Here is a 14,886-nt window from a genome sequence, read left to right as displayed (position 1 = left end):
GCCTTGCACGAGGAAGCCAGCTGACCCCTTCTGTCCTGTCAGAGCCGAGTTGCAGCTGTTTGTACAACGCAAGGAAGCGCGCTTGCCGAGTTGGACAGCGCTTTTGGCGTAAAAACGCTCCCGCCAAAACAATCTGGGGAAACTTGTGCTATACGAGGCATGCACGGTTCAGGGTCCAATCGTACGGGTCCAGGCGAAGATGAGCGCGGATCGAGCACCATCATGTCTTCAGGACATCGTCTTGTCTTGATGAGTCTCTTTGCGTTCGCAGAGCTTTTCTCGAAGCTCGGACACACGGACGAGGGGCTCACCGGCGATGCTGAACCTCGTTCCCGTCCGGCAGCTCGTATCGAAGCTCACACTGGCTGTGCGCAACTCGAGCGCTTCTAAGATTGATCGAAGCGGGTTGGTCGGACCAGAGATTGCCGCAAAAGACGTTCAAAGATTGCCGCAAAAGATGTTGTGCCGAGAGCGTGTTCTCTCGACTTTTTTGGCTTCTCGGAACGCCCACACATGCCCTGAAAGCTCGGCGATTTCTGAAGTGCCTGCATACAGCGAGAACCAGATGATTGCTTGAAACGCAGGATCAAGCCGTCGACTTGTCTGTTCCGAAACTCGTTCGACGTCTGCGTTTCGAAAAGCATGCCTCAAAGGCACTTCTGAGGAGCGATGCACATGGGAAACTCGTTTTGCACCTTGCATAGGCGAGCTACGAATGATCTGCTACTGTGAGATGGACCGGGATTCTGCCAGGGATCGTCAGCAGCTACGTGATCATTCTCATGCATCGTCACGCCCCCGCACCATGTCAACCGTTGCTATGGAGGGAGATTTGCGCGTGTCCACCGGCGAACCTCGCTTAGATGACGACGCGAGCTAAAGTAGCGTCCTACAAGAGTCGGCGGAGCTGGAACTCTGTCGGAGATGTCATGTACCGACGGCATGGCAAGCCTTGCATGACCCACAATTCTCATGCCCTTACATTTACAGCGTCACGGATGGACACGTTCCGGTGTCGAGAAGTCTGTGCGTAACGAGATGACCCAACGTCCGCTTTATGCGGCAGCAACCAGGCTATTGTGGGCGAGACGCCTTGCCTTCATTATGCAGGCGAGATGCGGCAATCTCATCTCGCCGAACCCACCGGCGTTGTCAAGAGTACGTGTGATGTGTTCCCATAGCAGGGCCTGACGCTGGACGAAGGAGGTGGGTAGACCGGCGTGTGTTCGGTCGCAATCACACCAATTGTTTCTTCTGTCGATCGAATGCACTGCACTTGCACGACAGGTCAAGCGCATCTCCCCAAGAGGCTCGCTCATGCTCTCTCAAGCGTTCCTGAAAGTATAAAGACTCGCCTGAAAGGGCTGTCAAGAGTCGACGTCGACAAGACCCATCCTCATTCGTTCAGCCCCGATTCCGGACTCGGACCTTTCCCTCCGCCAATCTTCGACTATATGAAGCTCTCTTGCGCCTTCGTGGCCGTTGCGGCTCTGGTAGCCTCTCTGGTCGAGGCCTCCCCCGCTGGCGAGCGTCGTCAGAGCTGTGCTCTGCCTTCGACCTACAAGTGGACCTCGTCGGCCGTCCTCGCTCAGCCTCAACACGGCTGGGACAACTTGAAGGATTTTACTCACGTTCCTTACAATGGTGGTCATCTTGTATACGCCTCGTACTACGGCTCGGGCAAGTACAGCTCGATGGGCTTCTCCACCTTCTCTAAGTGGGCCGATATGGCTTCCGCCACGCAGACCGGTATGACGCAAGCAGCTGTCGCACCGACGCTGTTCTACTTCCGTCCCAAGAACATCTGGGTTCTCGCATCTCAGTGGGGTGCAGCCCCCTTTACCTACAGGACGGCGAGCGATCCGACCAATCCCAACGGCTGGTCTCAGCCCCAGGCCTTGTTTACCGGCTCGATCTCGGGCAGTGGTACCGGTCCTATCGACCAGACCGTCATTGGTGACAGTGAGAATATGTATCTCTTCTTCGCCGGCGACAATGGCAAGATCTACCGAGCGTCGATGCCGATCGGCAGCTTCCCGGGCAGCTTCGGCACTGCCTCGGAGGTCATCCTCAGCGACACGACGGTTAACCTGTTCGAGGCGGTGCAGGTCTACACGGTTTCCGGCCAGAACAAGTACCTCATGATCGTCGAGGCTGAAGGAAAGACCGGTCGCTACTTCCGCAGCTTCACGGCCAACAGCCTCGGCGGCCAATGGACCGTTCAGGCTGGTACCGAGAGCGCTCCCTTCGCCGGCAAGTCCAACGTCGCTGTCAGCTGGACCAACGATATCAGTCACGGCGACATTATCCGCTCCAACCCGGATCAGACCCAGACCATCGACCCTTGCAGGCTGCAGATGCTCTTCCAGGGTCGCAACCCGAACGCTTCGTCGAGCGACTACAACGATGAACCTTACCGTCCTGGTCTCTTGACCTTGGACGGCGCCCAGTAGGTTTCAATTCGAACGAGATACACTTGTTACCAGTTTTATCGCTCGACTCGAGAACAGAGTCGCGAATCAATCCATCCCACACTCATTGACATGACGCTTGTGCATGTATACACATTTTGATCGTTTGCAATGAGCTTGACAGACTTCGGCAGTGAGCAACGAGGCCCATGTAAAAGTGAGTCTGATGTCGCAAACAAGACAGTGTGACAGAGTCTGGCCGCATCGACGGCTCGGACCTCTCGCTTCGCCCTGCATCTTACTTCACATCAGTATATCCGGAAGATGCGCAGAGTCCCATATTCTGCCTGCAGCGCGCTCCAGCTCTCGCCCATCTGACCAGCGATCGTCTCTACGAAGTCGTGAAAGTTGACCCTATGGCCCTGTGCCGGTCCTGGCCTGATAGTCAGGATGCCGACCGGCACGACGCTTCCGCCCTCGTGATACACTCTCACCAGCACCAGAAACAGGCGGTTGCTCGCGCCTCTCGTTGGTCTGGCGTACAGAGAGTACCACTCCTCCGGAATCAAGGCGAGGCGAACGAATCTCGCGTCAGGATGCTGCAGGTACAGCTCATAGGTATTGTGGTGGGCGGGCGCGTACGCGCGCGATTGCTGAATCGCCTCACGAGGCAGGTCAAAGCGCTCCTGGATCTGGGCGACGGATTCATCCAGTCGATGGTGAGCTGAACGAAAGGCGAGCTGCGCGGCTTGAGTGGCTCGTAGTCGGATCGCGTCTCGATGAGCTGCTTCAGCTGCTGCAGCGTCGGCGGAAGGACCATCGTCTGGAAGGTCAGGCTGTCGAGCAAAAACTTGCATAGCCGCTCCGATAAAGGTGCAGAGAAGCAGCACTAGATATACTCGTGACTTGATCATCGCGACGGGGGGTTGACATGGAAGACCAACAGAATGGAGGCACTGGGAGCGACACGATCAGTGTCTCCGCCTCGTCGTATTTGTACGCCGTTGGCACTCGCCGTCCACTCGGTCCTGAGTCGGCGAGATGGACACCTTGTGAGGCTGCGTCTCATCATCGACCCACTCAGAGCCTGCGGAAACCCACAAAGTGGTACTGTCGATGCGAAAATACGGCTCTCGTTGGCCCCTTTCGTCTTCATTTGCATTCCGTCGGCGGTCTGCACACATGAGATTGACCTTGCGAACGACGTCTTCATATAATGTAGCTAACACGCCCACAGACATCCGAAGAGGGTAAAATTGTGGAATTGGTACGAGGACGATACTGACTGAATCGAGAGCTGAGAGGCGAAGCTTGCTAAGGCCGGACGACGTCCAAAGGACCAAACTCTCTCTGCAGCGTCTCCCAGCTTGCGTCAGCCTGCGAGATGACGCGCTGCACGATGTTCCTCCCCTCCCTTGTCTCGCGATGCACCTGTGCCAGGCCCACGGGTACCACACGTCCTCCCTGCCGATAGACTTTGAACATGAGCAGCGAGACGCCGCCGTCGTTTGTCGCAGCCAGCGTCGTATACAGCGCATAGCCCTGATGGCTCAGATCTGCCACGGGCATATACCTCGTTCTGGGATTCCGAAGCGAGGCAGCGAGAAAGTCGTGCTGGCTAGCCAGATAAGGGTTGAAAGCGCCCAGAGCGGCGGGAGGAAGATCGAAGCGTGCGCGAATCAGCGTGATGGCGTGGTGGAGGTGACGAAGGGCTGCCTGTCGGGCAGCCAGGGCGGCTTCGATGTCGCGCTGGATTTGGGCAGCTTCAGCGAGCTGTGCAGCTCGTGCGGCTCGTCCGCGCTGCTGAGCCGCTCGAACAGCGCCGCTGGGTATATTGTGGTCAGGCTCATCAGATCGTCTGGATGAGACCTGGACGAAGGCAGAAAGCAGACAGAGTAGGAGAAGAAGAAAGAAAAGACGCTGCCTCATCGCGAGTCGCGGAGAAGATGATGGTTGTTGGGACTGAAGTTCGTCTCTGAGTCTTCACGGTGTGCCTCAATGCCCCCTTGACGGGTCGACGTTGCTTGTAATCGTAGCTCTCACGAACAATTAGCGTTACTCTCTGCGATATGAGAACATGAAGGCCCACACAGTTGTTCGAGACGAGAGTACACATTCGCAATTGGTTTGACATTGACAAAGACGGTGGAACGCCGAGTCTTTCTACGTCGAGCGCCTCCATCAAGGATGCACGACATGCAGGGTTCCAAACTCCCTCTCCAACGATGCCCAATTCTCGTCCGCCTCTTCAATAACTCGTTGCATGAAGTTCGTATTGTGTCCTGGCGGCACGCCGGCTCGTACTCTGGTATGACCGAGTGGCACGACGCGTCCGTCCGTATGAACTCTGAACAGAATCAGCGTCAGACCACGCGCGCCTGTCTCTGGATCGATCGCGATCCCTGTCGAGGCGTACAGCGTGTAGCCTTCAGCGGCCTGTGTCGCGACCGGTAGCATCCGCATCCTTGCGTCTCGAAGCTGAACATCGATGGTGCCGTGCTGGTCACTGGTGTAAGGCGTTGCAGGCCCAAGAGTGCCGGCGGGAAGCTGGTAGCGGCGTTCGATCGTGAGCATCGAGTCTCGAAGCCGCTGTGCGGCTGCTTGAAGGGCAGCCTGAGCCGCTTGAGCCGCCTGAGCGGCCCGCTGTGCCCGCAAGGCTGCTTGCTGGGCCCGAACGTGAGCTGGTGGGAACCCATCCTCAGGCTCACGCGCCAAAGCTTGGAGCGTCGACATGAAGAAACAGGCGAGGAACAAGATGAAAGCGAAGCGTGGCGTGGTCATGCTGAAAGTAGATCCTGAGATAGGGTCGACGCTTCAAAGCAACGGGTGGCGAGTCTCATGCCATTCCTGATTCCGGCTTCCCAGGTGTATTCGTCTTATATGTGAGCGCGGGTCAGCTGCGCGGCTTCGTCGAGCTCGAAGACTTGTCATTGTTGGTCCATTCACATTGACCACGGCACACTCCGGCACAATTATTCCGTATTCATGGTGTCAGGCGATGAACATTGTTGTTGCGTATCATCGACACCTACCATTGTTTGCTCTCATACCAAAAATGAAGTTGTCGGTTGACAGACGACAAAGGGGCGCCCTCCCACCTGTGTCCACCTTATACAACGGTTGTGGTCAAACGTCTCGATTGTCGCGAGCCAGAATGTTTGTGTGAGGGTCGCTGAGGCTTGTCATCGCCTGCAGGACCGAAATGAAAAGGGACGGCTTGTGTGTGGCGGGCTGCGAGCTCGTGCCACAGATCATGAGAAACCATGCATCGTCTGACGAAAATGATGTAGCGCATGATCATACAGGACCATAGTGCATGACCCTCTGAATGTCCGTGAGATCGATTGCACGGTTCCTCTCCAGGCCATCGAGATCATTCTGCTCGATGACATTCTTCATCTTTGCGGCTGCCCGATTGTTTTTTAGCCACAGGACGCCGACGAACTCTGGCTCCTCGTACGAGCTGAGCCTCATGGCGAGGAGTCCGTGCCGGCCTTCATAGATACGGGAGCTCGTACCTGCTGGATGGATCCGAGAAGCGAGACGAATGTCAGGACTGAAGTACGCGACCGCAAGGTGCTGCCAAGGTTTGGTCGGGTCGGTGCCCAGATAAAGAACGTGAGGGTTAAAATTGCTTCCTCCCTTGAAGAGGTAGCTTGTCAGCTCGCGGTGCAGGTCATGCGACCTTAGATCGACAGCAAAGTGATATTGCTGCGGTATGAGCATTCCAGGCATGCGAAGTCGGTTTGGGAAGATCTGCAGAGACGGAGGAAAGGACGGCACCCATGGCGGAAAGGGCGCCGCTTGACACAGCAAGCTCCCAAATGCAAGCAAAGCCAGGGCTGCTCCGAGTAATCGCATCGCTTTCGATGTTGCTGAGTGCTGAGAGGGCTGCCGAACTGTTCGTGCCCTCACCCGTCATTCTTATACTCTGGCTCACAGCGACTGTACGATACAGCAAATGTATCTCGCGAACGAAGGTCGATTAGATCGGTGAGATGTCCTCGGACGCCACCCGACTTGTCCCACGCAAGTTGCTACGACGGTCATCGTTGTCATCGCAACCATTTCAGGTTCATTGGCAAAGTCGAAGTCATCGTTCGCCTGCAGCTGAGTGGCTGACATATTTGATTGCTTAGTTTCAAGCCAACATTTGTTCGATCCGATCCGAGCGAAGTCCAGCTAGATCGGCTTGATGATGCCGGTGAGCCCATGCAGCCGCTCGAGGTCTTCGAAGCTGATCATACCTTGCGCTTTTTCCAGCTGACTCGCCCCATTGTGGTTCTTGAATCTGAGCCAACCCACGATCGAGGGGGCTTTGTTGGATCTGAGATGCATGAGAACAAGACCTCTGCGAGTTTCCCAGCCCTTGGATCTCATGGCGAGGCGGCCAGCAAGGACCGCGGCAGCGTCAGGATTCGGCTTGACGATGGAGACTGCGAGATGTGCGCCATCATTGTCGGTCCCCAACGAGAGCACTTTGGGATTCGTGTTCCGGCCCTCATCGAAGAGGAGATCGGAGAGGATCTTTTCTAGCTCTTCAGCGCCATTGACATCCAGCCAGACCTTATAGGGACGAGGAGGAATGCGAGTCTGTTGCGACAATCGCGTGATGAACTCCTGGACTCGTTCGGTGGCTCTACCCTTAGAGACGGTGCCCCTTGATCCGGGATACTTCTGAGGCCTTGTCCGAGGAGCCACGCAGCCCCAGATGAACGTCACGACGATGAAAGCGTAGAAGAGAATCTGACGCACCTGCATGATGAACGACTCTGGGATGGTTGACTGCGGACGCTAGAAGATCTCACGCCGTTCACTCGTGTGCTCTTATACGAGCGCCCTCAATGAAGGCCGTCGTCCGTCTGGTGCTACAGCGCCACCTGTTTGTCGCCCCCGTCCTAATCTTAAAGAATCAAAAAATCGATATAGCTTGCGCAATCTTCACCTTTGATGGTGGGCGTGGGAGCGTGACCGGTTCAGTAGATGAATCGTGAGCTCAATGTGCCACACTGTGGGTGATCGAGCGACTGCCGACTTTGATCCACCACATAAGGTACCCCGCTCTAATTGATGAGGGGACTCACGTCTAACACATAAGCATTCAAGTGGGGTGGAGGGTTCGCCACACCGCACGTCCCACGGTCGCCATCCGAAGATGACAGACGAGGACAGCGGTAGGGAAGGGGGAACATATTGGCCACGCACGCTGTTAAGCATGCGGACTTGGTCCTGACGTGACGTCGGCAAAGAAAGAACAATGGCGGAGCCCGAACCCTGCAGAAACGGCGGGGCGGTCAGAGGACCTTACGATGGATTTGCGACTTCCTTCTACTGTAAGCTCACCGGTAAGCGCGCAATGCAATGCCAGTCTGTCAGGTGGTCATGAACAAGCCGCAAAGCGGTGCTCGAGAAGCTTTTGCATCATGGATTGTGGTGAGTACGATACACAACAGCCCGAGAAGCAGTGGGAGGTATTCAATGTGTCGCGATGCTCTCAAATCCGAGGCTGCAGTGCAGCACGCAAGCTGTCCTATCATCCCTGCTCGAATTATTCAAAGGGGCCTTGAGCAACCGCAGCAAAAGAGTGGAAATTAAAAAATCCATTTGTTTGTTCAACTTTAACAGAAAACCGAAATTCCTATGCCGAGCTGCCGAGCTTCCCGAGTTGTGCGCAGACAGGAAGAAAGAGGACCGAGAAGCCGCGGTGATGTCGAGCATTGTTATCCGCCTTGCCGTTGCGATACTCTTTCTCATTGGTCACCGCGACGTACACAGAGGGGAAGATCGGACCGACGGGAGGTCCATCTCCTTCCTTCCTACTTGCATGTTCAGATCATCCTTGTCGGTAATCAGCCACGCCGACGGAAGCTGTTGGCGAGGCGACATATAAGCCTCGTGCTCAGGTGCCAAAGCAACGTCCAGGCAGCCCACCCCTCCGACTCTCCCGCCCGCAGTCATGGTCCGCTCATCAAGCATGCTGCGACAAGCAGCGCAGTCTCTCCTGCGTACACCGCATCCGGCCCTCTTGCTCTCTTCAGCCGTTCGGTCTGCGCTGACTCCATCCACCAAAGCACCCCTCGTCGCGCTAGAATCCACCATCATCACACACGGTCTTCCCTATCCACTTAACCTCGAGGTGGCACAGGAGCTCGAGCAGACGATCATTGACCACGGCGCGGTCCCAGCCACCATCGCTCTTCTCGATGGTAAGCCCTTGGTTGGGCTCGATCAGCCGCAGCTCGAACGGCTAGCACAATGCGCCATCGACCAGACCAAGAACGAGGCGATCAAGGCTAGCAGGAGGGACATCGCACACGTTCTTGCCAAGGGCAAGGGAACCGTCGGAGGCACCACAGTCAGCGGTACCATGGTCCTCGCACATATGGCCGGCATCAAGATTTTTGCCACCGGCGGTATTGGCGGTGTGCATCGCGGTGCCGAGTCCACCATGGACGTCTCTGCCGACTTGACCGAACTCGGCCGCACCCCCGTCGCCGTCTTTTGCTCGGGCCCCAAATCCATTCTCGACATACCACGCACGCTCGAAGTGCTCGAAACCCACGGCGTCTCGGTCACGACCTTCAATTCGACCGGCGAGTTCCCGGCTTTCTACACTTCCAACTCGGGCCTGTACGTGCCTTATGCTGGCACCGACGCCCAGGCTGCTGCCTCCATCTTTGTCAATCACCAACTCGGTCTCGAGAGCGGTCAGGTGTTTGCAAATCCCATCCCCTCGGAGTGGAACGAGGTTGGTGCCAGGATCCAGCAGAGCGTCGAGCAGGCCGTGCGCGAATCCGTCGAGCAGGGAATCGCGAAGCGAGGGAAGGAAGTCACACCTTGGCTGCTCAAGCGGCTAGCCGAGCTGATTCCCGAGAGCAAGAAGAGCAACCGAGCGCTCGTCGTCAACAACGCCAAGAAAGCCGCACAGGTGGCCGTCGAGTTGCATCACATCGAGAAGGATGTCGAACACGCAGGGAACACTCATGCGCTCGGCGCGATCGATTCGACTGTGAGTTGACAACCCCACGCTCGTGACGATGCGATCTTCAGTAAATGTGCGCAAAGCAAGCAATACAACCGTCACCCCGAACTGCTTCCTCTGTGTTGATAGTGAAAGGGTTGTGCTGAACGAGCTATCCTCCCCCCCTCTCACGTTTCTCTAGAGTTCTTCGGAGGCAAGAATCCTCATCTTTGGCGCAGCGGCGGTCGACATCACCTCCCGAACCAATTCGGCGGGAGCGGTCAAGCTGGCAGCAACAACCTATCCTGGTCGCGTCTCCGTGACCCTCGGCGGTGTCGCGCGCAACATGGCCGAGACGGCCACTCGGGTTCTGCAGCCCACAGCCTCGCCTGCCTCTGTGTCACCCGTCAAGCTCATCTCGCCGCATGGTAGTGACCAGTTTGGTCTGCTCTTGCGGACAGGCATGCAGCAGATGGGAATGCGCACCGACGGACTGTTCGTCCCAGCCGGTCCCAGCAGGGACAGCAGGACTGCGGTTTGCTCGTTGATGCTCGAAGACGGAGGAGACCTCATCTCGGGCGTCGCCGACATGGACATTGGTCAGACAGCGCTATACCCACGGCAGGGCTTGGAGCATGGGGGTCTACAAAGCATGTTGCTAGACGAGACGCCAGAAATGGTTGTCTTCGATGGCAACATTGGGGCTGAGCAGGCGGCGGAATTGTTGACCGCCTGCGAGACCTACAATGCCAACACAAAAGGCAAGAGGGGGAGTCGACGATTGCTCACTCTATTTGAGCCGACCAGCATCGCCAAATCGACCATCGTGCTCCAACACTTCGCTAGCACCAAGTCGAATCGTCCCAAATCACAGCCAATCACCTTTGCTACACCGAATGCAGTGGAGCTCGAGCAGATCTACTCGCAAGCGCATCAGCTCGGTCTCGTCCCTTCTTCGTCCTCGACCACTCCAGAGCCGAGCATTGACTTGGCAGCGATCGATCGATCCACGCTTCTCAAGGCACAGGCGTTGGTCGACGCCGGGATTTTTGCGACTGTTCTGCTCAAAGTCGGCCGTCACGGAGTCGTCACTGTCGACGCAGAAAGGATACACCATCATCCGATCCCGGCAGGCGAAGTGCAAGTCGTCAACACCACCGGCTGCGGCGACAGCTTTGCCGGCGCGTTCGTCGCTACACTTTGCCATCTCCTCCAGACCCGGCCATCCGAGGAGTGGTACAAGACCCTCGACACGGCTGTCGAGATCGGTCAGCTTGCCGCTCGCAACACGCTGGCATCCCAGAATGCGGTGGGTGAAGGAATGCACCTTTTGCTTCGTCATCACACATGACCGACCTTTTTCGTTGATCGATGGTCGATGAGGCAGCACAATCTGTCGATGATGACATGCTAGCCTCGTCGAAACGGAAGCCGAACATTGTTGACACTGATCAGGTGATGCGCCGTTCATTTCAAAACTGGTGGCTACCGCTGCATCAGCCTTGAAGGACGACATTATCGATCGTCTGTCGGGGCGCTGTGGCTCGGCTTCGTTCGACCCACCCCACGCCCACTGGGTCTTCGCATTGCCAGGGCTTGGTTGGTGATGAACGAGCGCCTGACACATATTGGCTGACGAGGATCACTGCCAAGCTCGGGTCAGCAGGGCTGAGACACGCCAGCTGTGCTTTTCGAGCAACGCTCATCGTCGCAATGGACACTCGTCAACGTCACACGCGCCACGTCTGCTGCAGACCGCTCGAGGTTGACTTGCCCAACTGTATATAAGCTCAGCTTTGGCGTCCCCTGTTTCCGGCGTGTCAACTCATCCGAGCTTTTCGAACCGCCCTGAACCACACAGATGAAGTGCCTACGTATCGCTCTCCTTCAGGTAAGCGTCAGGGGCTGCACGAGCTTACCACCAACATGTTGCCACAGGCGCTTGAGAATAAAGCTTACCATTCCTCATCGTTTCTTCCCACAGAGCGCTCTTTGGCTCGCCTCGGTCGTTGTCGCAGTTCGAGTGGCTGCGTTGCCCTCTGACATATCGCAAGTGAACGCAGCCAAGAGTCTCCTCCATGAGACCGGACTGGGAGAGCTTCAGTCCGCATCAAAGATCGCCAAGCGACTCTTCAACTTCGCCATCCTCGAAGGCGATCCTCGTCGTCCGTATGGTCTTCATCAACAGATCCAGAGTCAAGCCTTCTATCGGATGATGATCGAGCAGTACCTTCGTCAGAAGCTGGGTACCGTATTCGAAGCGATGCAAGAGCCTACGACCAGAGCAATCGCCGTGTCGTACCCTGTGGAGGACCTCTCGTTTGGATCGACCCCTGATGGCAGGCAGAACATCTTCATGTCCTTCACAGAACACGGATACGATGCGTACGATCGGCTCCTGGACGAGTTCTGGCGGAATCACGCAGACTTGTTCGCTCAGCAATACCGAGCCAGGATCTACGATGGCCGAGAGACGGCTTGGCAAGGAGATAACTTTATTAGCTTGTATCGTGAGCTGCCGGAGGACAAGAAGGCAGCTCTGGACCATTTGAAGCGTCGCGACGCGGCAGATGCATTCTATCGGCATCAATTGAAGGTTTCCGGAGCAACAGTGTCAAAGTATATCAGGCCAGCGTTGACGAAAGACAGACCGGAGGATCTGAGGAGGCTGTCGAGCGGTGAAGCATCCAGCTCTCGTCCCTCATCAGCGGATTGAAAGAGACTTCAAGCGCGAGAGAGCTTGGACCTCAACACGATTGCTAGCTGAAGCACTCTTGCGATTGCCGCCCACACTGTGTTCGCAAACATGGTCTTCGTCAATTATCGAGTCACTATGCGAGCCAGAGTCAAGCTGCTGTCGAACGAAACTCTGAGAAGAGACCGCTGCTTGTTTTTGCGCGCTTCACACCATTGGCCTGAGGTAGTCGCTCAGCGCCCTCACCCGTTTGCCTTGCTCCAGGATCCTCTCGAATCCGGCCCTATCGGGCATGTCGAGCAAAGCATACCCGCACCAGTTCGCCGCGGGCACAACCCCTTCTCGAATGGCCACGAACGCGAATCCGATCCTCTGCGTCTTTCCGCCATCCAGCACCACCTGCTGGAAAGACTCATTGAGGATGGGAACGGCAAAGATGCGTTGCTTGTGGTCCGCCGTTGGCGTGACGAACAAGATTCTCTTCAGGTGGATCTGCGTTTGGAGTTGATTTCGAAGAATGTCCAGATGGAACGGTCGAACGGTGGGTAGGGGTTGGGTGATTTGTAGGGAGGCTGGGTTGATGCGCAATCGGTCGAGTTTGTAACGCATTGTCCGCCAGATGTGCCAGAGCTCGTTCTCAGGTAGAGTGAGTTCTCGGATTGGGGGCATGACAACCGCCCTCTGAGAGCTGGAAGGTAGGTCGGGAACGATGGCTTTCCCTTTGCGTGCCTGCGAGGATGACGCAACATGCGGATCGAGTCGAACAGAAGAGGCTGGGTCAAGATCGGCAACGGAAGCGACGGGATTCTTGTTGGTTGGAACGTCGTGTGGAAGCTGTACAGGCACGTGGTCGAATGACGGCTCGAATGGGTCTCCATGAACAGGAGTCAATGGTGGATACTCAAACGGAGCGGCTTGTCGATCGTCGAGAGGCGAAATTGGGAAATCGGCGAAGGAAGCGTCTTGATCGTCGTCCGATCCACCCACTGAGGTTTGTTGAACGTGCTCACCCTGTCCAACTGCATAGACAGAGCAGACCAGTAGCTGTAGCGTGGCAGACAGACAGAATAGGATGAGGCTGGAAGAGTGGAAGCGGCGCATCTTGCTTTTACTACGCATTGAAGTGCTTGTCGGCATAAGAGAGTGCAGTATCGAAGTAGTTCCCTCAGCTTTTTATACCTGGCTTCAGCTCACTCCTGTCAAGGCGCTCGATCGAGCCTGAGCGATGGCGCGACGCCATCGAAAGCTAAGCTCATTCCACGAACAGACACAAGCCATTGTCGTCGACCTTCATCGTTAAGCTGTGCAAGACCTACACATTGCATATGACGTGCAAGAGACGGGCTTACGCCATCAAATTGGATGTGTGAGAAAGTGGCGTAGGCTCTTCACATCGCTCGACTGATACATTCTCCTCGCTAGATCCTCGGCGTGCGGCTCTTGATGAGATACATACGCGTACCATCCAAGTCGATGCGGTTCACTCGGTCGGGCCGGATGAGCTTCCAAGATAACCCAACTCTTTCGTCCGAGTGCCTGGTCCGTCTCCCTCGGATAAGGGACTGCTAGGATTCGACCTCGTCTATCGGGAGCAATGTCGAGAAACATGGCCCTTTTCTCATTCTTGATGAACTGCAGATGGATTCGCAAGAGGGTGAGGTGGTCGAGTTGTGTGTTTGCAGGCGGCGGACTCAGGAGGAGGGTCCGTCCGTTCCGGCCGTGTTCGGAGAGTCGATGTCCAAGGCGAAGAAGAGCGGTGTAGCGCTGCTGCTCCGTCGCTGTCGATTCCGTCACCACGGGCACAAAGAATGGTCGATAGAGGTAGTGGTCCGTATCGGCTTCCGCGTCGCTGGACGACGGAGCTGGCGGGAAAGGCGGCCTGGAGCCAGCGGATGAGCTGTCGAAGCCACTCCAAAGACCCTCATTCTTGTCCGCTGCCCTCGCAAGCCTACAGCAAAGCATGAGGACGGCCCAGCAGCCGAATGTGATCAGCGATGGAACGAGTGAGACTGCCCTCATGGCGCGTTTGTGCAACGAAGATGGTCGTGAGAGTGAGTGTGTTTGGAATGGCTCTGGTCGGACTCAACCCTGAAGCTCGTCGCTGTGGTTTGGTGCCGTGTCACGGATCCGTGCCATAGTCCCACCCGTTGCGCGAGACAGTGGTTCTGACGCTCAAGTACGGCAACGTACATGTGAACTTCTTACATTCAGACATGAAGGCGCATGTGATAAGTTGGCTAGCTGGAATCAAGAGGCGCTAGAGCTACGGTGGGATGCTTCGGCTTGTGCCGTGAAGAACAAGATTCGGAGCTACTGTGAACAGCAAGCCTTGATCGAACGAGTGATTTTGCGCATCGAGATGGGACAAAGATGCTGCATCTTCGATGTGCGGTATCGATCAGAGGAAGCGAGGGATGCGGCCCGTGATCAGGTTGTGAATGTCATGGGCAACGGGAGCACCAGATCGAGCAATCTGACCGCCTGCCGAGGTTATGGTGTGCTGCAGTACGGTCCTGCTTGGGACCTCCGTCTGTATAATACCTCTCAAAGTGACTCGGAGGTTCGGATTGCGTTGGACCGTGATGATTCCCATGCGCGCGACAGTCGAGCTCGCGCTCGTTCCAAGCAGCTGACGAGAGTCTTGCGGGATCGGTTGAAGAACAAAGGCGTACGTGTGGTCCCTGCCGAGCGTTTCCAGGTGAAGGAGGTTTTGAACGTATTCGCCTTCCACAAGCATTTCTTTGATGCGGTTCGCCGTCCAGGCGTGAAGAGGCTGAGCGATCGGAACATCTTGAACGCGTGCGCTTGGAAAGCCAAGG

General features: G+C 56.3%; 6 protein-coding genes across 6 annotated transcripts; 3 read left to right on the top strand and 3 right to left on the bottom strand.

Annotated features, from left to right (window-relative positions):
* Nucleotides 1–1,454: 1,454 nt before the first annotated feature.
* PSEUBRA_003434 (Glycoside hydrolase, family 62, arabinosidase) lies at nt 1,455–2,453 on the top strand (the record flags this gene model as incomplete). Its single annotated transcript, XM_016436558.1, has 1 exon — nt 1,455–2,453. The coding sequence occupies one exon, from the start codon at nt 1,455–1,457 to the stop codon at nt 2,451–2,453; it is 999 nt and encodes a 332-aa protein (XP_016292244.1).
* A 1,272-nt stretch (nt 2,454–3,725) lies between these two features.
* PSEUBRA_003433 (uncharacterized protein) lies at nt 3,726–5,192 on the bottom strand (the record flags this gene model as incomplete). Its single annotated transcript, XM_059465046.1, has 2 exons — nt 3,726–4,280; nt 4,716–5,192. The coding sequence occupies 2 exons, from the start codon at nt 5,190–5,192 to the stop codon at nt 3,726–3,728; spliced, it is 1,032 nt and encodes a 343-aa protein (XP_059321404.1).
* A 1,401-nt stretch (nt 5,193–6,593) lies between these two features.
* PSEUBRA_003432 (uncharacterized protein) lies at nt 6,594–7,172 on the bottom strand (the record flags this gene model as incomplete). Its single annotated transcript, XM_016436536.1, has 1 exon — nt 6,594–7,172. The coding sequence occupies one exon, from the start codon at nt 7,170–7,172 to the stop codon at nt 6,594–6,596; it is 579 nt and encodes a 192-aa protein (XP_016292243.1).
* Nucleotides 7,173–8,367: 1,195 nt separating this feature from the next.
* Nucleotides 8,368–10,723, top strand: PSEUBRA_003431 (Pseudouridine-5'-phosphate glycosidase; the record flags this gene model as incomplete). The annotated part of the gene is made up of 2 exons (XM_016436545.1): nt 8,368–9,420; nt 9,575–10,723. The coding sequence occupies 2 exons, from the start codon at nt 8,368–8,370 to the stop codon at nt 10,721–10,723; spliced, it is 2,202 nt and encodes a 733-aa protein (XP_016292242.1).
* Nucleotides 10,724–11,233: 510 nt separating this feature from the next.
* On the top strand, nt 11,234–12,088 carry PSEUBRA_003430 (uncharacterized protein; the record flags this gene model as incomplete). Its single annotated transcript, XM_059465044.1, has 2 exons — nt 11,234–11,263; nt 11,357–12,088. The coding sequence occupies 2 exons, from the start codon at nt 11,234–11,236 to the stop codon at nt 12,086–12,088; spliced, it is 762 nt and encodes a 253-aa protein (XP_059321403.1).
* Nucleotides 12,089–12,274: 186 nt separating this feature from the next.
* On the bottom strand, nt 12,275–12,676 carry PSEUBRA_003429 (uncharacterized protein; the record flags this gene model as incomplete). Its single annotated transcript, XM_059465043.1, has 1 exon — nt 12,275–12,676. One exon carries the CDS (start codon nt 12,674–12,676, stop codon nt 12,275–12,277), a length of 402 nt encoding a protein of 133 aa, XP_059321402.1.
* Between the last annotated feature and the right edge of the window lie 2,210 nt (nt 12,677–14,886).

This window comes from Kalmanozyma brasiliensis (genome assembly GCF_000497045.1).
Source record: "Kalmanozyma brasiliensis GHG001 unplaced genomic scaffold PSEUBRA_SCAF21, whole genome shotgun sequence".
NCBI classification, from domain to species: domain Eukaryota; kingdom Fungi; phylum Basidiomycota; class Ustilaginomycetes; order Ustilaginales; genus Kalmanozyma; species Kalmanozyma brasiliensis.
The sequence above is the reverse complement of the archived record's forward strand: the minus strand, read 5'-3'. Positions and strand labels throughout refer to the sequence as shown.